This window comes from Coturnix japonica, chromosome 2, assembly GCF_001577835.2.
Source record: "Coturnix japonica isolate 7356 chromosome 2, Coturnix japonica 2.1, whole genome shotgun sequence".
NCBI lineage: Eukaryota > Metazoa > Chordata > Aves > Galliformes > Phasianidae > Coturnix > Coturnix japonica.
Window position 1 is genome coordinate 36,983,742 of NC_029517.1, and position 24,976 is coordinate 37,008,717.

A 24,976-nucleotide genomic window follows, 5' to 3' on the forward strand; every position below is an offset into this window, starting at 1 on the left:
AAGGGAGACCTTATAGCTCTCTATAACTTCCTGAAGGGGGGTTGTAGTGAGCTGGGGGTTGGGCTCTTCTCTCGTGTAATCAGTGATAGAACTAGAGGGAATGGTTTTAAGCTGTGTCAGGGGAGATTCAGGCTGGACATTAGGAAGTATTACTTCTCGGAAAGGGTAGTCAGGCATTGGAATGCACTACCCAGGGAGGTGGTGGAGTCACCAACCATGGGAGTGTTCAAGAAACGTCTGGATGTGGTGCTGAGGAATATGATTTAGCTGGGAAGTATTGGTAATGGTTGGACTAGATTGGATAGACACGGGTTGCCCCAAAAGAAATCTTTCCTATTTTATGGTGTTGGCCCACAGTGTTGGGGGGGGAGTAAACTCTTCGAAAGGGCTGACAATAGCAGGACAAGGGGAAATGGTTTTAAGTTAAAAGAGGGAAGATTTAGGTTGGATGTTAGGGGGAAGTTCTTCACTAGGAGAGTGGTTAGGCCCTGGAACAGGCTGCCCAGGGAGGTTGTGGATGCCCCGTCCTTGGAGGTGTTCAAGACCAGGTTGGACGGGGCCCTGGGCAACCTGATCTAGTAAAGGTGTATGTTTGGTGGCCCTGCCAGGCAGGGGGGTTGGAACTACATGATCCTTGAGGTCCCTTCCAACCCGGGTCATTCTGTGATTCTGTGCGGGTGGATGTTGATGGGATGGCAGTAGAGATCGAGCTTTTCCAACATTATTCCATGTTGCTGCCGTGTGCCAGATGGCAGCAGAGGGGCAGCACAACAGAACGGTGATAGCCAAGTGGAATCACTGAGGGACGGCTCCCTTCTCCACTCCGATTGGCCGCCTCGCCTCGCCCCGCCCCTTTTAAATACCTGTCGCTTCGTGACAGGCTGCCACCGAATTCCGGTTAGCGCCGATTGGTCGGTCCCTCCCCCCGGTTCCCGCCTTAGGTTCCCGCCTCCTCCCTCGCCGTAGGGCGGCAATGTCAAACCGCCCGCCAGCCGCCAGCTCGTGCGCTCCCGCCTCCTGCGTGCACTCGCTCCTCCCCGCTCCGTCGTCACCGCCCGCCCCTGGGCTGCCGAGGGCGGCGGCGGGAGGCAGAGCGAGGCAGAGCCCGACTCCGGCGAGGCGGCGGCGGGCGACCCGCGAGGAGCGCGGCGGCGGCGGCAGCGGGCTGGCTCTGCCCCTTCCCTCCCACCCCCCGCCCTTCCCTTCCCCCGCCCCTCCCCTCCTCCCCGCACGCGCCGGGCGGAGCGGCCGCGAGGGAGCCCCGGGCGCAACATGGCGGAGCACTCGGCCCCCGACAGCAAGCACAAACCCGGCGCCAACGCCAACTCCGTGGCGCCGCTTAACAGCCGCGGCGGGCCGGGGGGCGGCCTGTCGGGGGGGCTGTCGCAGCCGGCGGGCTGGCAGTCGCTGCTTTCCTTCACCATCCTCTTCCTGGCCTGGCTGGCCGGCTTCAGCTCGCGCCTCTTCGCCGTCATCCGCTTCGAGAGCATCATCCACGAGTTCGACCCCTGGTGAGCGCACACGGGGGGGCCCCGTCCGGACGAGGCGGCCGCGAGAGGCGGGCGGGGAAGGAGGGAGGAAGGGAGGGAGCGGGGCGGCGTGCGCGGGGCTCCCTCCTTCCACAGCGCTCCCTCCTTCCACAGCGCTCCCTCCTTCCACAGCGCTCCCTCCTTCCCCGGCTTAGTCGGGGCGCGGTGGGAGTGACAGCGTCGTGCGAGGACGTGCCCGCGTCCCGACCGCGCTTATCCGCAACTTGGCGTGCGGCTGGTGGGCTCCTGGAAGCGAGCGCTGTGTCTTCCATGGAACGTCCTGTCTCGTAGGGCTGATGCCACGCGAAGGAGGGAGGTGCTTTGTTTTGAAATCCGCCTTAAGATCATCGAAACCTAACGCTGCTGCTGCATTCAGAGCCCTTGTGTAAAGCGTGTGGACCGCTGTGGTGGTCCAAAAGCACAACTTCCTCTTTTCTCTGTGTGTGTGTGTGTTGGTTTTTTTTTCTCCCCCGTCTCTCATGTAATCCATTCAGAAACCGTGGCACAGAACAGGCGGAGGGAACAAGGAATCGCTTTGTTTTTAAGCGTCGCACGAAGCAATCCGTGCGTTGTGATCTGCAAGCCAAATATCTGCAGAGAGCCGGGCAGTCGCCCCAAATTTAAGTGCCCTTCTGCAGACGAGGAAGGGAGGAATGCAAACTCTTAATTAATAAAGTTAACAGCGGGGAGCACGGCTCCATGAAGCTGCAGGGAGCGTATAACCCCAGGGTCAAGTCCTGGGGAGGAGTTTTTATAACTCTTCAGATCGAAATCTAAGCAAAAAATCGGTGGCGGAGGAAACTTGATACAAATGACGTCTTTGCACAACTTTATCTGGATGCCGTAATCAGAAGGCTCATCCTTGGGTGAATGGAAGTTGCACAGCGTTGGCTTGTATAACTCGTTGCTAAGCCTTCAAGGGCATTAGGAATGTGCCAGGAGAGCTCGGTTTGTGGCCCCAGTGATGGCTGTGAAGATAACCTGCAGTGTGGCGGGATTGCACAGTCATCTTCCTGCGCGTGCAAACAGGGCACCGCTGCTGTGCTGTTGCACTGTGCTGTTGCACGGAGCTCTGCTCGTGGGGAGCAGCAAAGTTGACAGAACTCAGTGGTTTTAGTGCAGGTCTGTGGGAAGCAGAGAGATGTTGAGAGCCAGTGTCATGTTGCTGCACGCCAGGAACAGCGGAGGCGAACGCACTTAAGTTAATTAGTAGGAAAGAACCTAAAATGGTAGAAACTGGGGGGAAAAGAAGTGTTCTCTATTGCAGCGGTGATATTGATGGAGAAAACAAACAGCAGTTGTTCCCAAATACTGCCGTGTGGTGAGGAATGAGTGTTTTCTCACAGTTATAAGGGTCTTACAAACCTGAATGTGATGTGGGAAAAGCGCTTATGAAAAGAGATTAGCAGTGCCCTATTTTTATTTTCTTTAACCACTTCTTTAGCAGGTTGTGCAGGTGAGCAGCTTTCTGTTTCCCTTTAGGTGTCAGTGAAACAGTTCCATGTTATTTCCCATTCCTTTGGCTTTTTCTGTCAAGCCTGTATAAGGGCATAAGCATCTGTTCTGTGTTATTTGTTTTGTGATGAGAGAAAGCTGTGGTCTGTGTGGTAAAATCAGGAGCATTAAGCGAATCTGTTAGTCTTTGGAATGGAAAACACCATTGCCACTGAGGTGTAGGAAGCTTTCTCCTTTACTTAAGAAATCCCTTTTCCCCTGTGCACATAAGAAGCATAGGGAATTTAGGGTGGAAGCAAAGGGAGGTTTGCTTTGGGTTATCAGTAAGTTAACTGGATCAAAATGCTCTGTTATCTCTAGCATCTGCTTCCAGTTAGATTTCTGCTGGTAAGGTGAGTTTTCTATTGGAGGGGTTGGGGTGCTCTGTACAACTTGCTTCTGAGCCTTTCTTCAGGTGTCATTTCTTCCCAATGTATAGGCAGCCCAGTGCAGTACAGAGGGCAGCATTTGCTTTTGATCTCCTCTACAATACACAGTGCTCGTTTGAGGGAAAACAAGCTGGTATTTTGTTATCATCATGCTGTTCTACAAACTTGTGGCCTGATTATCATTACTGGGATTACTGTTTTCTTTCACGCTGCATACCTCTTTCAAATTGTATTGCCACTCTATTTCCCATGCTTTGTTTACTTGCCATGCTTGAGCTGATTCAGAGACCACGAAAAACGTGTGCGATTTTTGTCCTAGGTTGGGAGCTGATGCGTGGAGTCAGTCAGCACTGACTGGGAGCTGTTCTTGGCTATTGGAAAAGCCAGCAGTACTTCAGGATTTTGTTATCAGACCAAGAACTCGAAACTTGAGCAGTGGTTCCAGTGTATGCTGAGGTGGGCAGGTTTCCTGCCTAAGGTTTGGTTCACGGTTTGGCTGATGTGGCAGCTGGGTGAACCAAGAGCGTCATATCTGTGCTACGCACTTGTGAGTGTGCATTGAGGTCTGTTCGTGAAAGTACAACTGTGCTTAACCCAGCTGTCCAGCTTCTTCCTTCCTTCTTTCTGGTGTTGCCTTATGTGCCACGATGGCTGCCCAGCCAAGGCAACCAGACTTACAGAATACCAGAACGGGACTGCTTCACCCCTTATATGCTGCTTTGCATCCACTGTGCAACCGGCTGCTATACTGTGTCATGCAGCCACTCACATCACACGTACCCATAATAACCTATAAGCTGAGTGTGTATACATAGATAAGTCTACAGGTACATTAGTAGTAGTCACGCACTGGTAATGCTACTGACTAAAGCAGGAACAACCTTTAGTGCATTGGTAGTCTTTGGTGAGTGCTATCAAAACAGCACCATTCATTCTGTTTGCACAGCTCTCACCACTGTCACGTGTGAGAAAAGTATCTGAATCATTAATCATATCCCACGGCATTAAGTCAAACTTTTGTCTTTCCTGAGAACTTTAACAGCTACCACAGAAGCAAAAGAGCTGACTGAAGCTGGAATGCGGAAACTCTTGTGCTTGGGTACGAGACCCTTCACGTGTGCCATGCAGCACCAGCGGGATCTTGTCAGCCAGGTTTGCCTCCTGCTTCCAGGCACGTTGTGTCCTACTGTCCTGCCAGCTCTGGTGCAGCAAGCTTGTGCACAACTTTACCTCTTCCATCTTGGCACTATTGTTCAGTTCAAACCACCTGCTGTCAACAGGGTGGCTGCTGTTTATCATACATAATTGTGCTAGGGGTAAGTGTGGTTTGTATATACAGCAACTTATCACTGATATCATCAGCTGCTGTTAGCGGACTCTGGTGACTGGCAATAAATTGGCAAAAATAAGGGTAAGGCCAGTGCGATGACATTTCAGAGGTAGACAGGTTGAGGGGAAATTAGGATTTTACCTTGAGCACAGAAATTGTCCAAATACTGTAGCATTTTAGTTCTCCAAACCTGCCCACAATCAATTTTTGTATTGCACTTTAGTCTCTTTATTTTTGAGGAAGAACATGAGCGTTAGGAGAGAATGCAAATAGCAACTGACTTTACAGGATAAAATCAGGTTGAGTGATAGGACAGAGGTGTGTATGCGTAGAAACAGGGTGTGAGGGATGGATGAGTGTTTCATCGCAAGAGTGATGAAAGAAGGGTAGGTAGCAGTGAATGAGGGTACCTTAAACAACTGTTCATAAGGGGGGAAAATTAGGCAAGGAGAATGATGTTGTATTTATAAAGTAGATAAGCTCAATTAACGGTGTTCTGTCTGTAGGCTGTGGGTGGATGCGGCCTACCCAGGTAATTCAACTGTCTGTTGCTTACCTGCTAGTGGCTTTTCTTGCTGGGCAACTGGAAGGCAGATTACACAGTAAGTGTGTTGTTCTTGAGTGGTGGCAGGTACCGTCATCTCCAAACTGCTGCCGTTCTGCAGGCTTTCACCCCATCCCATAACCTTATGAAAGGTGAGCACACAAATGCAGATCTGTTTAGGAAACCTTTCCCACCCACTTTAACATTCTTTTCCCAGCCATCTCCTTTTGTTTATAATCTTTGACAACGTTCAGACCTTGGGAAAACATCTGGTTGCAATCCAGTTTGAATATTATTGGATTGATATATTGGATTGATTTTGAGATGCTGGAAAATGTCAAGAGAAATTAATGCTAAAAACTTACATATTTTCTTCATTTTCAAGCCTTTTGATTCTATGAAATGAGAAATATTCTTGTTTCCATTTGATAGGATTATATTTCAAAATCCTGTCAGCATAGGATGGCCTTTGGATTTTAGTGTTTTCTTTCCAGGGACTTGTACAGCCTTTCCATGTTCAGATACTTGGCCATTTGGAAGCAACCTTCCAAATGTTGGAAGGTTGATATGGTCCCAAGTCAAGAAGATGTGAAATTGAGTGTATTTGGCTTTTCTGCTGCTTAGGAAGTTGCAGAAAGTGTTAAGTATTAGAAATGTAATGGAAGGAGTACAGTCTGACAAAGACCTGTTGGACTAAGTTGCAAGTGTAACAGAGAGATGCTGAGCGGGGAGACTCATTTTGTCAGGCTATAGGCCCAAGAAGCTAAAAGCAGTTCCTCTTGTGGTTTCAAAGTGTCTGCCATTCATACAAGAATCAAAGCTCTGATCCATTTCTCCTGTTGTTTTCTATCACATTTACTGTTGGTATTGTTTCTTTCTTCAGTAGCCCAACTTTAATAGGGGAGAAAGCTTCACGCGCTTGTAGTAATGGGGTTATGGATGAGAAGGTAAGAGGAACAGTGTTGGTGAGACAGAGTGCTTGCAGAGTACCCGCCCTTCTATTGATTTGTGGAATGAAACTTGAAAAGCAAAATGTATCGGGATTGTTTTGTAGGCTGGGTTGAACTGAACCAACAAGTTTAGCTTTTAGTACTGTGATTTAAAAAAAAAAAATAGTCTTCAAAAATGCTTTAGCAAGTCAAGTGTTATTGAGTGACTGCTATGATGAAAATCCTTGAATGGACTTCTCTTAGCAGGTATTCTATTATTTGAGCGGCTTAATATGTTCTGTTCTTTGAACAGAAAGTTGATTTCATTACAGAAGGTCAAGGGTGGCTTTTAAAGGTTTTCTTTTGCTTCCTGTTGTAATTCCAGCAGCCCCTGGTTTTGGCAACAAGTAATCCGAATTCTCATGTTTTAAATCTGACTTGTGTTGAATTTGAGGTGGGGATTTGTGGGGGCAGGTTTAGGCGGCAAAGTTAGCAGGCAAATCTGAAATCCCATAGATACTTAAAAATGGGTCGGGGGTAGATGTGTTTGAATGTCTTTGCTGTTCCACAAGCATCTCTCCTGATGCAGACAGGTTCTTTCCCATTTAATGGATGTCTGTGAACGTGCTGCAGAAAGTTTCCTGCTTAATTCTTGAAAATTCTGTGCTTGCAAGCGCTTTGAGGTACATTCATACTGACATGTAGCGCCAGTCCTGAGGGCTTCCTTCTACTTAGCTGAGTTGGCAAAGCTGCTGCTTTTGCAACCTGTACTCTGTGGCAGGGCATGCACGGATTTTTTTATTACTATTGTAAAGTCCTTCAGCGAAACTTCTAGCCATCAGATTTACCACGTGCTTGGAGAATGAAGTGAACTTGGGACGGGTAAGAAGTGGGACTGTTGCTGGAGTCTTTCTGTGTTCTATGTCTGCAGCATGTCCAATAGACTCATTTACAGCCATATGACTGAGCAGAGCTTGTGATCTTTATCTGAAGTGTTGCTGGGAATCAAGCTGAGATGTTTTTAATGTTAGTAGCTGATAGGTCTGGGTTTGGGAAGTACCACTACATGGGCCCTAACATTACACCGCACCTTAGAGAAGCTGGAACAGCTGAAGGAATTTATTTATGGCCATGGATACAAACAGGACAGTTCAGCTTCCTTATTTCTCAACTTAGGTGGCTTTCCCTGGGTAAAAGCTCCTTTGGCATATGGAAAATTGAGTTCTTCCTACACTTCACAACTCCTGCTATTAAGTGAGGCAATATCCCTATGCCTTAGCAAAAGAAATGGTCTCTTTTCATCAAGAAGTAACTGGGTACTTGTGCATGAGAGCTTCACAGAGCAGAAAGTGGCATTTAAAGTGTATATTTGGTGTGGGAGACCCAAGTCCAGTGTCAGATCTAATTTTTTAAAGAGCTTGTCTAATAGAAATGACTGGAGTATGTGAACTGCGATAAGAGTTATTCCTGGGTGTTACTCATACCATGTTCTACAGCATTTTATTTACACAGTTCAAGTTAGTTTGTTAGTTAAAGAGCTTTTCAGAGTTCTGTTCAGCTGATAATCCATGGAGATAGAATTGCAATACACCTTTGCAAAAAGGTTCTTCGTGAAAACCAACAAACAAAACCGTCAGGAAACAGTATTGCCACCAGGGATTTGAGTTCAGTTTGTGGATTTTTGGTGCTGTTCTTAACAGAATCATAGAATTTTTTGCATTTACATAGAATTATTTGCATTTGTTCAGAAAAGTGGCACGCTGAACGCATCTCATTCATGGGTACTATCCATCCTGTTTGAATGGTAAATGAATTCTCAAGAAAGGAAAAATAGCATGTCGTTATGTCATTTTACACTGTTCTAGCATATGTAGCTGGGCAACCTACATTATGTGACTTTTTTTAGTCCCCACTGAATTGCAAATGCTTTTTATTATTACATATTTTTTTCAATTATTATTCTGTAAATTGCAGCTTACTTCTTGCTTAGCTCTAAGAAAGATGTTGTTTCATTGTCTTTGTTGTTTTGGTTTTTATTCAGTCTTCACAATAGAGGGATATTTGAAGGAAAAAGGTGTGAGAAGCACCGACTTAATTCCTGAGTTGATTGGAAAGACCACGGTTTGGACCCAACACTTGCATTCTACAAGCAAAGGATCTGAAAATACAGCAGTGCGTTTTGTTGAGTCAGAAGCAAAACAACAAAACAAGCCTACTTGTCCTAAATACCTTTCTGCGCGTCTTCAGCTCTTATTTTTGTCTCTTGCCTGTCTTGAATGTGCTTCCTTCCTATTCTAAATCTATCACAAACTCACTGGGAAGTTCAGCTGAATAACTTGGAATTTTGTAAATATTGTTTCAAGTGCATATCTTGGAAAAGACTGTTTCATTTTCACAACTGAAACATTTCAAGTTTATCATTTGGCTATTAAAGGCCTTCCAAAGTGCCTTTAGTTTTTTTTCTTTGGCAGTAGATAAAATGCCTTAAAGTTGCAATTCTTCTCATTTAGAAAGTCAGTGAAACAAAATTGGAGCTTTGGCATTATATTGATGTTAACAGTGGAAGTAAATGGGTATCTCTTTGGCTTGCTTTACTGTAGAATAAAGATCATTAGAGCCAATGCGGTGTTTGAGTTTTTTAAAAAGCTCTGTAATGCTACAGTGCTGTATTTTATCTTATACAGGTAATACTTATCTTACACAGGAATGATTTATCCAACCTCAAATGTCTGAGGTAATAATTGAAAAAAGCTGCTGCATATGTCTCACAATTTATTCTGCACCGCAACAGTTTTAATCTTTCATTTGCCAAGTAGAAAATAGATTTTGACACTGAGGAGACTAAGTTAAATATTTGTGACAGTGTCTTAATTTGTGATGTCTCAGGTCAGTGTCATTCTACTGCTGGTAATGACAAATGTAAATGTTCTGCTTTGGCTAAACATGTTTAGGAGCCAAAGAACCTGTAGTGCTTTAATCTTGTAATGTGCTGCTACTGTACCAATGTTCCTTGCCTCTTCCTAAAGGAAAGCCCAGTCTTTTTTACTGGGAGAGGTTTAGATGGCCCTGTTAGCTTCTAAGCAAGTGGAGTTCCTGAGGTTGCCAACATCTGTTGGTCATTTCTTGGGATAATTTTCTAGCACACTAATAAAGCAAGTGACAGAAATCTGGTAAACACAGGTGTCAGGGAATGTGACTGGATGCAGGAAGAAGGAAACTCCCCTTTCCAGTGGCAGTGAGCTGCTGTATTGTCACATCTGCTATCCTCATTTGGCCGCAGGTATCCATGAGTTCTGTGACCAACAAGCAGTTTATTCAGGGGTGAACATACCAATAGTTCCTCCTAAAGCTCTCTGACTGTGCTGTTTAAATGTTCCACCAGAAATAAGATTGCTGTTGGTTGACTGGTTATATGGGATGTTGAACCACTCAGATCTGAGCCCCTTTTCTGAATTAGCATGGCCAACTCTAGTCACTCTTCCAATTTAAATGCGCGTTTGTGGAGAGTTGGGAGGGCATCCCGTCTGGTGGGGATTGAAGTGTGGAAAGGCCTGGAACAGGCCAACTTAATTCATCTCTGGAGAGTGAGTGAGGAGATGATTTAGTATTATGTGACCTCAGATCCATCTCCTGAGAATTTCTGCTAGGTCCTTCCCAACAACTTTTACATATCCCCTGCCATATTCCTCCTTTCTTCCCTGCCTGAACCACAGCTGATCCTCTTGTTTTAGTATCCCCCCTGCCCTATTCTGTTTCATGTGCAACCAGATGTTCGTTTTACCTTAACCCAGTTTACAGGGCAGTGTGGGAGAAGGGCAAGACACGGCACTTCAAGTGAGGGCCTGTCACTTAATAAAGTGGCGTTAGAAGTTAAACCCTGCTCTTTTACTGTTCAATAATATAGGACAGAAGGGATATAACTAGCAAATAGTACATTACTGTAGCCAGCCTGTCAAGGAAGTGATGTATTTTGGAACATGCTCCTGGGCATATGAAAGATGGGTACAGCCTGAATATTTCTGTGACAACATTTGTGTTAGGAAGGCATCACGGCTTCAGAGAGTATCTGTAATTTTAAGCCTCTCTCATTTTAAAACTATTGCCCCACATCCATTTCTTCTGGTTTTTTACAGGCACCTTTTAGATAACTTTTTAAACACAAATTGGATTTGGCTGGATATCTAAAGAAAGAGAGGAGCACAGTTGAATAAGTTAATAGTTACAATATAGTAAGACGAAAGAATACTAGAAATCAGGTGTGTAATGAAACAACAAACATACAACTTTAATTTCACATAGTACATGGCAGGGATTTAATATTAATTATAAATACTCTCTTAACTGCTAAGCAGTGTGGTCACTGTGGTACACTTAATCTATAATGCTTCTGTGAGGTTACCTAATAAAAAGCAAATCATGTTTTATTATCATACTTCTGTGATTCTTTTGTGTAGTCTTTATAGAAATATTAGTATGCGTTAGGTGCAGTTTTTAGCATGTTGAATAAAACTCAGTGAAAACTTGCATTTTTGTTTTGATTTAGGCTTACTGGAAGCAATATGAAAGATATGAAATAGATGTAGGGGAGAAGTAATTTTTACTTCTTCTTGCCATACTTCTGACAATAAATCTGACAGTAAATGTGGATCAGGAATGCAAAATACACTTTGAAAGATAAAATCCTGTCTGTCTATTGCAGGGAAGGATAAAGACCACTTTCTGTCATCATTTCTTGCTCTTTGCTTATCTTATTGGTGACCTCCTGTTACCACACTGATTTCCTTCAGCATGAGAATATCTGTGTAGTCACTGCTAACAGCTGGAATGGTTTCTGCCCTCATCTAGAGGCTGCCATCCTTTATGTTGGTCTGTGTTAATGGATTATGGGAGTGCTTCTAATCTGCTTCAGGCAAAAAAATAAGGTGAAATAGTTTAAATTATCTTTAGAGTGGTATGCTTTTAGATGTAATTCAAGCTAATTATCTGATTTGGGCACTGGAGCAGATTAAGAGCGCTTCTGCACAACTTTTAACTAGCAAAACTAAACTGAAGGATGGCTGCCACAGTTAAATTTGGGTGTGTAATTAGTACAAGGCATTCTAGAGTTGTGCATTGCCTTTTTGCCATTCTTTGTTCATTTGTGGTTTGGACTACGCTCATGCCTTATTCCTTTCAGCTTGTTCAATTAGGGCATAATTAAACTTATCTATATGTTTCTCCAGATGTTAGGCATACAGTTGAGTTTGGTCAGCAGGCAGCTATGTCTATCTGCATAATGCAGCATTTGTCTACTGATGTCAAGTTACTGAAGGGGTCAGTGGAATTTAAGCAGACATGTACAGAGTTAAATAAAATTAGGTTTCTTACTCTGATCTTAGTCACTGGATTGAAGTTGTTCAAGGTAGATAGACAGTCTGCTTCTTCTCTGACTCTTATCCACTCTAAAACATTATTTTTGCAGTATCCCTTGTAGTGGTCAATAAGACAATATTGTAACAGATAGAGCTGAACAAGTGTGCTATGAGAGGTCCAGCTTCTTGAACAAAACAGAACCTAAAGCCAGGAAGGACAGCTAAAAAAAAGCATAGTCAGGGAATTCAGGTAACTAAGAATTCATTGCAGTAGGAGGAATAGCAGATGTATTAGGAGATGTACTAAAGAGTGCATTTTTAGGGAATAGCCTCTAATTTTGAAGCTATTAATCAGCCTTTGTCATATTAAAAGCCTGCTTTGTCTGGAAGAACCATCCTTAAACATGTTGTTGAATTTGGTGCAAAGCTTTCAGAGCTTCATGATGCAAGGTAATGCATTACAAAGTAACCCAGTACTGCTCAGGGGGAAAATAAACAAAAACATAACTCTAGTGCCTTTCTAGTTGTGAGAGCTGGTGTTGTATTGAGCGGAGAAATGAAGCCTCTTATGCAGGTGTTACTGTCAGAGCATCACTGTCAGTATTGATATCAGTCATAGCTTGCTATCTGCAGTGAAGTATTTGTCCAGTAGAGAAGAAGAAACACATTCAAATGTGCCCTGCAGTAATTTTGAATGATTCTATATTTAAATAATCATGAAAACCTTTTGGGAATTTTGACAGTCTGAGGAAAAAATGGAATCATCATTTTCTTATTAGGTTTATAATCTTTGAAATGCTATGAAAGGCAGACTTCTCTAGCAAAGTAGAACTTCTGGTGTTGTTAAAACTAACTTTGCTTAATAATTTGCCTTTAGACATGGAATAATTCAAAAGCAAGGCAGAAAAAAAGGTCATGAAAAAGCTTTATAGGCATCAGAGGAATTGTCTGAAACTGTAGACAGATATCCACCTGCTACAGTGGCGATGGGATGCATATTGTGGCTTCAGATGTAGTATATTGTGTGAAAAGTGTAAGGAGTGGTCATGGCATGCCTTAAAAAGCTTGCAGTTATTTAGCAAAAATATTGAAGATGCCCTGGGCTCTCTGAAAACAGTAGGCCGTATGTTCCTTTTAGCATTTTGTATCATTAAGCTACTGACAGCATGCAGTTCCTGATGTTAGCACTTGCAAAGCTCAGTGTGCTGTCGGAAGCAGTCAAAATAACATACCAAGAAGTAGCTGTAGAAGTACTGTAATCTTTTTCAAATGCTTCAGGAAAGTTCTGATATTCTTAATGGTCATTTTTTAAGGCTTGTTCTATACACATTCTGGTACTCAGGATTTGCACTGAGCGTGGCTGAATGTTGCACCTGAAAAATACTAGCTGTCCTGGCTATGCTGTCTGGTTTTGTTTCTGCTTAGGCTGTTTGCAGTTCTTCCCCATCAGGGATTAGTCGAATGATACTACAGAGAGGAGGAGCAAAGTTGCTAAGCTGCATTCCAGCAACAGGGAGGAAAAAAAGACAAATAACTTCTTCCTTAATCTTTTCTGAACTTACATGGCCATATCACTACAGAACTTCATGCCATTTTATTGCATCAGTAAATCAAATGTGAGTGTTGTAAGCGACTACTTGCAGGATGTATATTTCTCTTTTGCAATGGCTCTATTTGCAACAAAACTGCAGAGATCAGTTGTGTCTCTAAGTGTGGGGCACTCTTGAGAGCTTCCACCAAATACTTGGTATTATTTGAAGCTTATCTCGGCATACAAAGAATAATCGCATATTCATATCTTCTGAGATAAAATCATAAAGACTTAAACATTAAAAAAATAAAAAAATCCTCCTTAACCCCCACAGAAAGGATAAAATTATGACATTATCAAACTCTGCTTTAGTCAAAGCTATTACTTCTACTTTCTGGCAGACTTAGCTTCATAATTAGCATTTTTCAATCAACTTCAGTAATAACTATATGAACATGTACTATGTCTTCAGTGACAGACCGGCTAGAGTTAACATATTCATGACTCCTGGGTGTTTGTGTTCCCATGAGGTGCAGATACTCCAGATGAGTGTGCAAAGTGATAACAAAACTGTGGTAGGAGAGCAAAGAGAAACAACAAGAAAAAAGGTTTGTGATCACAGAAGTACTTGATTATATGCGAATGTTCCAAATGGGGGCAGTTCGTGGAATGTGTCATATATTTGTATTAAATTTAAGATCTAAGAAAACCACTCAGCTGACAATCATCTGTAAGCTGCAAAGAAAGGATCAAGGTGGGGGTAGGCTGGAGGGGTGTTGGTTCTGAAATGAAATTGCCTGGCTGCTCTTCTGTTTTGCAGAACGTTGTCTGCCTTGGTTCATGTGAACTGAGGACCATCCACCATCTGACAGGTTCTTGCTCTTGAACATCTCAGCATATGTTTTCTCAGTTCTCAATGTGAAGCCTATAACACCTAGCTTTTGGTAGTAGGAAAGGTTCTTTATCTGTCATGAATGTTTTCCAGTAGGTATTTCTGGTACAAAATTCTGCTTGATTAGTTGAAACTGGCTTAAGTGGCCACGTATGGTCTTCCAGAGATAGAAACTCAGCACTAGTAAGCAATTTTTTAATGAGAAATAATACTGCTGTGTAGTGCATTGAATCATCACGTGGTTCATTAAGGTACTGTACTTCCATTAAAAAGTAAAAAAAAAACCAAAAAAACCATGCAAAACTCATTGTGCTGATCCTCAATTTGAAGATGAAGGCTTCACAACAAGGCTTTCATCATGGTGCAATTGTAGTATAATATATAGGCAAGCAGGTGTTTTAAAATCTGTTATTGAATACTGTGTATGGTTGTTTTTTTTCACTCCAGTGGAAGTTACTGAACTTTTCTCATTAGTGTTTTTCACAGAAGCGTTGGACTGAGTAAGTTCTTCCTTTAGATGTAAAGCATGTCAGATTTGGAGTTGGTCTTTTTCAAGAATCTACATTTGCAGTCTCTAATTAGATGCTGTATTATGGAATTGGTTCCACATTTGCATTGAAATCTGACTTCTAGAATTGCTTAGATAACTTGCAGTGTTCACAGTTAGTTGGTATCGTGTCATTTTCCTGAGTATGCAGATGTGAAAGTTTTATGCACCTGCAGCTGAAGACTTTTAGTGCACAGAATCCTTTATAAATCCAGGCTTAGAATAATTCAACAAATTCTTCTGGTAAGGAGATAACACATTCCCTAATGACAATAAATGCCAGATAAAATACCTAGATGATGGGACATCAGTAGCATGAAGTTGGTAGCATTTTTGGCAGCAGCATTCCTGCAAGAAGCAGCACTGATCTTAGCCTCTGTTGTAACGGGAGGATCAACTGAATTTCATCACTGTCTGTAATTTGCCTTAAATGTTGTTAAGATCTGGTTCTGGATCTGGATGAAGCAACTGCACTGCTGCCGTACATGCTCTCATCTCCTGTGTATTCTCCTTAAATAGTACTTTTGTCAAAGAAGTACTCAACTTAGGAATGTCAAAGCCGAAGATATCTCTTTACAAATATAGCAGTAATTGTTGCTGTGATGTGCTGCAGAGTTCCATAGCTCCTGGATATAGCGAGTCATCGCTGCGAATAGGACCAACTAATCATCTTACAGCATCGCTTGGTTTCATTAAAGAAGCAGTTCACAGAGTGGAATAAAAATTGAGCCAAAGTATGAACAGTTGGTTAAGATTTGATATTAGCAGTACATAACATGTAAATGAAAACCCTCACAGGCTTTGTATTGCAAGCTGCCTAGTTAAGTTTCCAAGTAATTTTGCTACTACTAGAAATGCTGCCTCCGCTCAGTTATTTTGCTGTTGCTGCTTTTGCTCAGCTGCAAGCTAAAATTAAAATATGCTTTGAAAATGGAAATCACACTTTTTAACTCTTTTGTCTTCTGCTATACCTACTATAATATAGATTTCTCCAATCTGCTCTACCTATTGTAATATAGATATCTCCAATAGTTGACAGAAAATCACCGGAAAATAATTAGTACCGTGCATAAAGCATCATCTTAGTGAAGCTGGAGCACTCCCCAAAGGTTCAAACTAGGTTAATTTGGTGGCTGCGACTTCTAATTCTGAAATGTACCAAGAGGATTGTTTGATTTCTTCAAAAATTAGCTTTGAGGAGGAGATACTTCAAACTTCAGACCTGATAGAAAGAGGCATTGAGAACAGCAGAGCATCGTTTTCCTCACAGAATGTCAGCTAAAATAAGAAAAGTCAGTACACACGAGTATTCAGTCAGTCAAGTTCTTAAGTTCTTTGCTAACTGATAGCAAACGTGCATCTTATTCACAATGTGGGTTGAGAACGTGAATGTTCACCTCAGGCTTTCAAGCTAAGTTCTTAATTAGACATGTGTTTCACATAATTTTCTTCTTCGTTCTTCTCATACTGACTTGCCTCAAAGAGAGGAAGAGAATCTTGGGAGGTGGGTGAACAGTTCCCATACCTCCAGATCACATGGCTGTGGGTGGGAGAAAAGGGATCCTTTCCTTCAGATGATCCTGTCGCATACTACCACATATTATTCAGTCACTGTAGCCAGAAGCCTCTTCCAGTCCCGGTGTGCCTAATCTCTATCCAGTCAGTAAGAGGGTTGGAAAAGAAGTCTTTGATATCTGTTGGGGTTGAAGAACTGGCGAAGATGGTGATACCAAAGCTGAGATGTGCTACCCTTCAACCTTTGGAATGTGGGCATAAGCAAAAAGGTTCATCTGTTGATATTCCCTGAAATTATTTTACATTCTATGGAACCTGTAGGTGGTTGCATGTGGCATCTGTAGAAATATGATGCCACTTTGCCGCTTTCTAGCACAGTTTGTAAAGAACCATGGTGGCATGAGTGTTGTGTGATCATAAAATCATGGAATGGCTGGGGTTGGACAGAACTGCCACCCACCAGATCAGGTTGCCCAAAGCCCCATACAGCCTGGCCTTGAACACCTCTGTTTCGGTGTCATTAGCAAACTTGCCCTTGATCCTAATGGACTTTCAACAGGACCGATAAAGATGTGAAGAGGATTCCTGGGGGGCACCACTTGTGGGCAGCCTCCACTTGGACAGTTACTGACCGCGGGTATCTGGAGTATTGTTTGCAGCACAAGCCGTTATCATCTCTCTCCATTCTGGTGAAAGGGAAACAGTTTTACAAGGTTCAACCTTGTCCTTGTAGGAGCAGATCGCTATGATGCAGGGAAGTAGTATCAAAGCATAATATGAGCATCATGTTCAGCTGTCTGGTACACTGCCCACCTCTGCTGCTTTGTCAGCGCCTAAAGCTGGCCCTTGCACAGCATTACTCAGCAGATTTGTCCTTATGCACGTATATGCTTATATTCGCATATTTATTTTTGCTTGCAGGTTACCTGATGGAAGGGGAAGTGAGCTCTTTTTTATTTTGTCTGAAGTCACAGTGAGGTTCTGTTGTTAAGCTTCTAAATACTATTTTTTTAGATTTCTCTGGTCTGAAGGCTGTTTCTTGCACAACCTATAGGATACCTGACAGTGAAAAGTTAACTTACCTATAGCCTTTTTTTGGTGGCAAAAGAATCCATTGCCTTTCAAAAACAGGGGTCAATAGATTCGTATCTAACAAAAAGTATATAAGGAGAGAAGATTAAATTCATTCATCTTAAGCGGTAAAAGTATAAATGCTGTTATGTTGGCTTTCAGTTTTGAGGGGTAATTCATTCTAATTACATACGTAATGGGTTGCAGCCGAAGCACAAGATAGTTGTTCTCTTCCCTCTGAAGTCAGTTCTGAAGCTTTACTCGTTTGAAACTTGAGGAGAATGTCAATATGTGTTCTTGCTTATTTCATTTTTTAACTTATCTTTTAATGTTGTAAGAGTAAACATCTGCAGCCTGTGTGAGCCCGAGTCACGACTTAAAAAACTGACATTAGTCCATGCTAGTAAATGCGTTATCTTTCTTGTTTCCTTTTTAATGTCTAGGATAGCAGCATTGACTGGGATTTCAGTGCATTTTAAGTCAGGACCATACCTGGCTGGAGAGCATGTAAATTCCTGTTTTGTCTCGTACGATGCTGCAGGCTCTTGGCACTAAACAAATTAACAAAAAACCTTGCTGCACTGAGATAAGGGGCTAGTTTTACAGGTACAGCGTTTCGTAAATCATATTACAGTTGACCATTTGGAACTGGAGAATTAATTCTTATTTAGAAAGTTAGTCAAGTAGGAATGGGTGCAGGCTTGTTAAAAACAAATGTCACGTTGCTGTTTGAGAAATACATTTCTAGGTCAAAATGATGGACGTTTATGTGAATTTTCTTATATAAATATGGCTGATTACTTTAGAAGGTCTGCGGTTTTATCGGTGTGTCCAATATGAATGGTTATGTTGGACAGTTTTCCTGAAAATACTGCACAGTTATATTTATTGGGGTTTTTTTTATGTCTCTTGACTTACTGTGATAGTTGTTCAGTGAGTGGAACCATACAGGTTTGCTGGCATCTGGATTTGAATTTCTGTTCTTTTTATTCAGTAATCTGAGTTCAGCAAAAAATATAATCTTTAACACTTCAACTAAATACCAGTTGGAATATTTATTTGGAGGGCTGGATTTGTGGAAGTTGCTTGTTTTAGAAGTGACATTTACTCAAGCTGCTGTAAGCCTAAGGTTTGCTTGTTGAGTTTTTGTTGTTTGTTGTTGTTTTTGCACTTATTTTTTCTTTAGTTCTCTTCAAAGCTGTTCAGCATTAATACCTGTGGCTTTATTGGTTTGGCTTTAGAATACACATACAAGAATTGCTGTTTTGGGTCAAATAGGCTGCAGTTTGTCTCGCAGCAATGTGAGCTAATTTGAAGAACTTTATAATAGCTGCAAGATGTTGCTACTTGAAGTTTGAGACGTTTGAAGAATTAATTATTTGCCAGAGAATCAGAAGATTATTGCATTGATAGCAGTGCATGTGTGCTTGTCAATGTTATATGGGTGGAATGGAAGGCTGAAGTGAAAGTATGCATGGAAGGGCTTTAATTGTGCAAATAATTTTCTGACATAGAGAATATGTACAAACTTTGAAAGTGAAATTTCACTTACAGTGATTCTATCTTATGTAAGTAGGTTCTTATTTGAAAGAAAATATTTATACAGAGGGCCATCAGGTTGACATTGTGTGAGCAAATAGAGTTTGTTTATTTCATATTATTGCATTACTTCATCTTTCAACATTATGTAAAGTAGATCAGTGGCAGATGTGCTGGGTAGCTGCCTTGACTCAGAAGGAAGTCCTGCATTAATTCTTCCATAGTCTTCATTCTACTTAAGTGGTATTCTGGATAGGGTATGCAAATTGGTGAAGAGGCTGCTAGCTTTAAAAAGGAATGCAGAAATAACAGAGGCTTTGTGTCAGTCGTAGAAAACTGTTTAATGTTTACCAGGAGAAAAGGCTGTAATACTTCACCTGTGAATGTGCACAGGCTGTAGGAATGGAGACAGTGTGGTTGTTAATAACTGCAAGCTTGGTAATTTACCTTAAAAATGTATGGATTTTGAGAGGACCTTTGTATAGTAAATGAGATGAGATACTGATGCTTATTTACGTTCTAGATCTCAGCAAGAAGAGGACTTGGATTATACCTAGACTTCTTGATTTTTATTCCTTTCCCACTGTTTTTCTCTTTTTTTTCTAGGTTTAACTATAGATCAACACATCATCTTGCATCCCATGGATTTTATGAATTTTTGAACTGGTTTGATGAAAGAGCATGGTATCCACTGGGAAGAATAGTTGGTGGGACTGTAAGTATTGTAATAATAACGAAAAGTTGACTTTGTAGTAATGCTGCTGAACTTTAAACACAACTTTGACATCAATAGAAGGAGAATCTTGGTAGAATATACTTTTAATTGCTACATTGCTGTTGAGGGAGTAAGAGAATGTTCTTAATTTTTAGCTGAACTAATTAAGACATTAAGTCAACATGCATTAGACCTCATCCAACTCTATATTGTGAACAAGAAATACAGAACTGAGTTTTGCCTTGTTACATATGAGCTTATAATAATAAGTGGGAGGTTTATGACTCCTGTAACTTTGATTTTCCTTTGTAGAGAAATTATTACACAGGGTTACATTACAAAAGAAAAGAAAGGGAAAAACAACTAACTCTTCTATGACTCAAACTTTAGGTCAATGGATGTATTTCAAGTAGGCATCATCTGCATGTGGAATTCACATTAGGGTTTCACTGAATAAAGACCCTTCAAAACTAAGCTAGGAATGGTCAGGAGACAGGCATGAAGCATCAGGAGTGGCTAAGGTTGATGTCAATGCAAGTTACAAAATAGGAAAGTTATAAGAAACAATATTATTGATTAAAATACAAATATAGCTCAGTAGAATGTCTTTAGTAATTCAAAGCAACACAGCCACATCTAACCTTGAAAGTACACTAAAACTTTTTAATTGCAGAGCCTGCTATTTACATTCATTTACACAGCTTTTTGTAACAATTAGATCACCATTTGCTTTGGTGTTTTAGAGATGCTTGTGACATACTTCTTGTATGTCTATTTTTCTATACTTACCTAAAGTAAAAAACGTTGGAAATTGAAATTGATTTTGATTGCATGCCATATTTTGGAAGTTGCATGGCATGCTGTGTTTAAATAGTTTGCCTTGGTAACCTGTTCTCGAGGATATAAGCAGAACATCCCATCGTCTGTTAATTTAGCACAAAGCTCTTCTTAGCTTTTGGAAGAAACTAAGGCAGTTGAAGTCAATATTAAGTTTTCTACTACATATTGATTTTTTTTAATGTTGATAAATGTGGAAGGGTACAATTCCTATTAAGAATATTTTAATGTCCTCCGGTATTCTATGATAGATACAAATCCATGCAAATCCATGGAACCTATGCTTCTCTTTCCTGGAGGACACCTTAATTCTGTTTTGGAGGACCTTTGTTTTAGTCTTCCTATACAAGATATTTAAGGATATCTTGCAAATATAGAATGCTCAACTGACTGTCAGCTTTTCAATTTAAAAACTTCAATGCATATTTTCTTTCTCCATGGGTAACAAGAAATAAATAAATGACATGGTATATTACAGAGAAAATTGGAAATGGCCGAGAAGTGTTGAGGAGCTTTGTGTTGGTTTAGTTCTTTTTTGGGTTTGTTTTGTTGCGTTTTTTGTTTTGTTTCTTTCTTAAAGCTGTTCGCTGGCTTGAAATTTTCATGCAAACTTCAGTTTCTGATTCCTTATCTGAACTGAAAATTCTGCTCATTATGTGATAAATGTCAAAGAAGATAGGATATTATCTGTGTGCTGCTTATTCATTTCGAAAATGGATTATATGTAATTGTTAGCATTTGGGTAAAATTTAAAGAACCTTGGGTATTCAGCAGTGTTGTCAAAACATGATTAAAGCAGTATTAAAATAATTCCATTAACTTTACCTGCTCACTGCTTGTATCAGCTTAAAAAATGACTGTATTTCCTTGCAAATTATATGCAAATAAACTTACCGTGACCATTTTCTACAATAATACAGTGAGTTTTTTTCCCTCCCTTTAGGTATACCCAGGACTGATGGTGACAGCAGGCCTTATACATTGGATTTTAAATATGCTTAATGTGACAGTCCATATAAGAGACGTGTGTGTGTTCCTAGCACCAGTTTTTAGCGGCCTTACAGCTATTTCTACTTTCCTGCTCACCAGAGAACTGTGGAACCAGGGAGCAGGGCTTTTAGCTGCCTGTTTTATTGCCATAGTTCCAGGTTACATATCTCGATCAGTAGCGGGATCGTTTGACAATGAAGGCATAGCTATTTTTGCACTGCAGTTCACATACTATTTATGGGTAAGTAATTGCCGCATCTTTTGCTTTGGAAACATTTTTTGGTTCCTCCTCCAACCAAATGAATGAGTTTTTCTTAGCATTCATTGAAATCTCATTTTCTTCCCTCGCATTTCTCTTCCCTTTGGCTCTGGATGAGGCAAGTACTGAGAAGTCACGTGGTCTGAACCACTCCATAATAACGCTCTTCAGCTTATTACATGAAAATACCGCTCAGCTGGAATATGTGTGTCCTGTAGTAGTAGTAATAATGATAAGTCTGTACGTTTAAAGAAACAGTAGGGTTGCTTTCATTTTTTGGTTTGGAAATATTTGGTGTTTATGTCAGATTTGAGCTTCCTTATTTAGCTGATGAAAAGCTGTAGAGTTCAGATTGTCATCTGGAGAAGCTGTGACTGTATGTCTAGACATTGGCAATTCAAATTTAGTATTCACATTTAAGACCTAAATCTGCCCATGGAGCAAGATATTCATACTGCTTGCATGCTTTAAAAATGTTTAATAGTGTAATTCCTTTTAAACAGCCTACTTTTTCATCTGTCACTCCTTAATCTGCATGTAGAACTTCATCTGTCATGTAGTTTTGTGTGAAGGGATTTAGGCAAGCTGGAGTTTTTTGGGACTTGGGATATTGTTGGTAAGAACATAATGAAGGAAAGTCAAGCTCTTCATGATTAAGTTACTCATGATAATTAAGTGCAGGTTCTGAAGAAAAGCCCGCTAATGATTTTTATGTTTTCTTAATTTGAATTTAAATTGCAGTTGTAAAGGTATATTAGTTTGGATAATAATAGAATCAACCTATGTTGTTACTTTTTAATAACTAAGACAAAATAGCATTTGTCTCTTCTAATGGAAATCCCATATTTAACTAGACTGCATAGTGCCAATAGTGTTGTGCATAAGCTCTTGCAGAACTGTGTGAATCCAATACATTTTAGAGATAACTGCATAGCTTTGTTTAATGATAGTATTTCACCACTAACTGTTCTGTACAAAATCATATTCCTGAGCCAGTTCATGGATCCTGCTTTATCTTTAGTAAAATCTGGATGCTTTCACCAACCTTAAGTGAGCTTTTCAGAATTACAGGACAGCTTTATAATAGCTGGGTCTGATGCCAGCCACAGGAAGCCACGGGTGGTCAACAGGTAACAATAAGTTCTAGTGTCTCAGAGAAAGCAGCACAAAAGTGTTTCGCCTACTTTTCTACCTTGGATCATGAAATAGACAGTTGGAGTGCATCCTGTCTCTGCATTATCTAGAGAGATACATGTAAGCTGTTGTGTGTGCGAATGAGTTGCCCTTGTGGTTTGATTTTTATGGACATCATTTCAGAAGCATACAAATATAATTTGATACATATTTAAGAACTTCTCTTGACAGTTGTATTTAAGCTGAATTTTATATTATTGTCCAATATTTGTTTATTATACTTGGTTATTTTTAAAGGTGAAATCGGTGAAGACTGGGTCAGTCTTTTGGACAATCTGCTGCTGTCTATCTTACTTCTACATGGTAAGCCTGTTGTATGTAATGACTAAACTGTTTGGGTAGGACCTCGTTCATGTGTTGATGAAGGACAAAAGGAGGAGACTTTAGTCTTTGTTGGGATTATAATGTAAAGTCGTTCGTTTGTCTTATTACTAAGACCTTAAGTATATGAGTTAGAAGAAATACTAAATATTTTGAAATTCCAAGTGTTTAAGTACAGTGAAAGCAGTTCTCATACAACACTAAATACAATAACTTTTCTTGCAAATTCATCCTGTGCTGCAAATAGATGCTCTGATTCTGTGGACTTTCTGGCTTGGTCCAGGTGATTGAAGGTGGAGTTTTGATATCCATGCATACGTGTGTCATTGTTACTATGTACATATTATACAATATATACATATTGTACATACTATATACAGTGATAATAGTAGAATTTTTTCCGTCCCTTCTCAACTGTTAGATTCACAGTATTATCCTGCATGAATCTGTCAAAGACCTTTTTTCATCTAATGGATAAACATTTTTTGTGGCTGTATGATAAACAAATTAGCTTCAAAATGACCAGTGGTGGGATAGTTGGAATAATTGCTTAGTGATGTTAACACTGAGGCCTGAAATACTGCTTTTTCACAGGCAGATAGCTGTAAAAAATAAAAATAAAGAACTTGGGAATTATTTTGCATGTCTTAATTTAAAGTAGAGCACTAATTCAGAGGTTGTGGGTGCTGCCTACATTTCCTTTAGCTTTAATGTTAATTGGGTTTTTTAGGAGTACATCTGTTTTCTCTCATTTCTCCTCCTTTCTGTTAAGTCAGCAAACAAAGAGCATCTTTTTATACGCTAACATTTGTGTTTATGTTGCATTACTTGGAAGATTTGTGCTTTTGGTACAGAGCTGTGTGTTGTACAAGGTCAGGCACATTAGGTTTTAAATTGACACACTGGTAGATGGTTGTCTTTTATATTAGGCCTATTTAATGACAGGATCCTCTAAAAGTGTTGTTCATAAATATGCAGGTATCTTAGTTTCAGCTGGGACAGAATTGTTTTCTTCAGAGTGTCTGGTACGATGCCATGTTTTGGTTCTAGGAGAAAAACAATGTTGATAACACACTGCTGTTTATAGTTGCTGCTAAGCAGTGTTGTACAGAGCCAAAGCCATTCTCAGTGAAGGGCCCAAGGAGCTGGGAGGGAACAGAGTTAGGACAGCTGACTTCAACTGGCCAAAAGGATATCCCATAACTTAAGGCAACATGTAGGAGTTTTGAAGGGAGAAGGAGTTCCTTTGGCTCTCTGCTGCTGCTCGGGGACTAGCTGGACATCACTACTGGGGTACTGAGCAATTGACTGTGCATCACTTATTATATACATTCATGTATACATATTGTCATAACTATTATCCTTTTCTCTATATTAGTAAATAGTTTTATCTCAACCCATGAGTTCTACTTGGTTGTTTTTTTCCTCGGTTCTCTCTCCCATCCCACTGTGAATAGGAGGGAGTGAGCAAATGAGGGTGTGATGCTGAGCACCACAACATAGCAAATTCTCCTCATCTCAGTCTGACTAGTACCTTGGTTTGTGGAACTTTCCAAGAAGGAAGGGATGTGATCTAGAGTGTGCATGTGGCAGAACTTAAAGAATCAATGTCATCATCGTGACACTCAGTCCTTCATGCAAATTTGATGTTTATTTTCCTTTATTTTCCTTTAAAGCAGTGCCAACTATTAAAAGGTTAACTTGTTTGTCCATAAATTAATGTCAGTGATTAGATGAGAATTTGGTTGCTCACAGAGCTGACATGTTTCATCTCTGTTGGTGGCTTTCCATATATTGTATTTCTTTTTGAGGAAGTATTTTGATAAGATGCCCTCCTTGGCGTTTTGCTTACATAAATTTGTAGGACAGCGTAATGATTATATGCATTATGTAGTATTAATTTGTCGTCTGGTGGAATGAGTGATCTTCTCAGTGCAAGTTGAAAAATGACAATTTTGAGACAATGAGGGTCATTCTGTGCTTGTGGAATGTGGGAACA

The 24,976-nt window shown here is 40.7% G+C and overlaps 1 protein-coding gene across 1 annotated transcript in view; it reads left to right on the forward strand.

Moving 5' to 3' along the window:
* The first annotated feature begins 1,105 nt into the window (after window positions 1–1,105).
* The window catches only part of STT3B (STT3 oligosaccharyltransferase complex catalytic subunit B), a 46,084-nt gene continuing 22,213 nt past the window's right edge, over window positions 1,106–24,976 (forward strand). Inside the window, exons 1-4 of the mRNA XM_015853900.2 lie at window positions 1,106–1,511; window positions 19,268–19,376; window positions 21,157–21,444; window positions 22,894–22,959. Of these exons, the coding sequence (XP_015709386.1) occupies window positions 1,273–1,511; window positions 19,268–19,376; window positions 21,157–21,444; window positions 22,894–22,959 (702 nt within the window). The 5' untranslated portion in view covers window positions 1,106–1,272. The remainder of the gene's footprint in view (window positions 1,512–19,267; window positions 19,377–21,156; window positions 21,445–22,893; window positions 22,960–24,976) is intronic.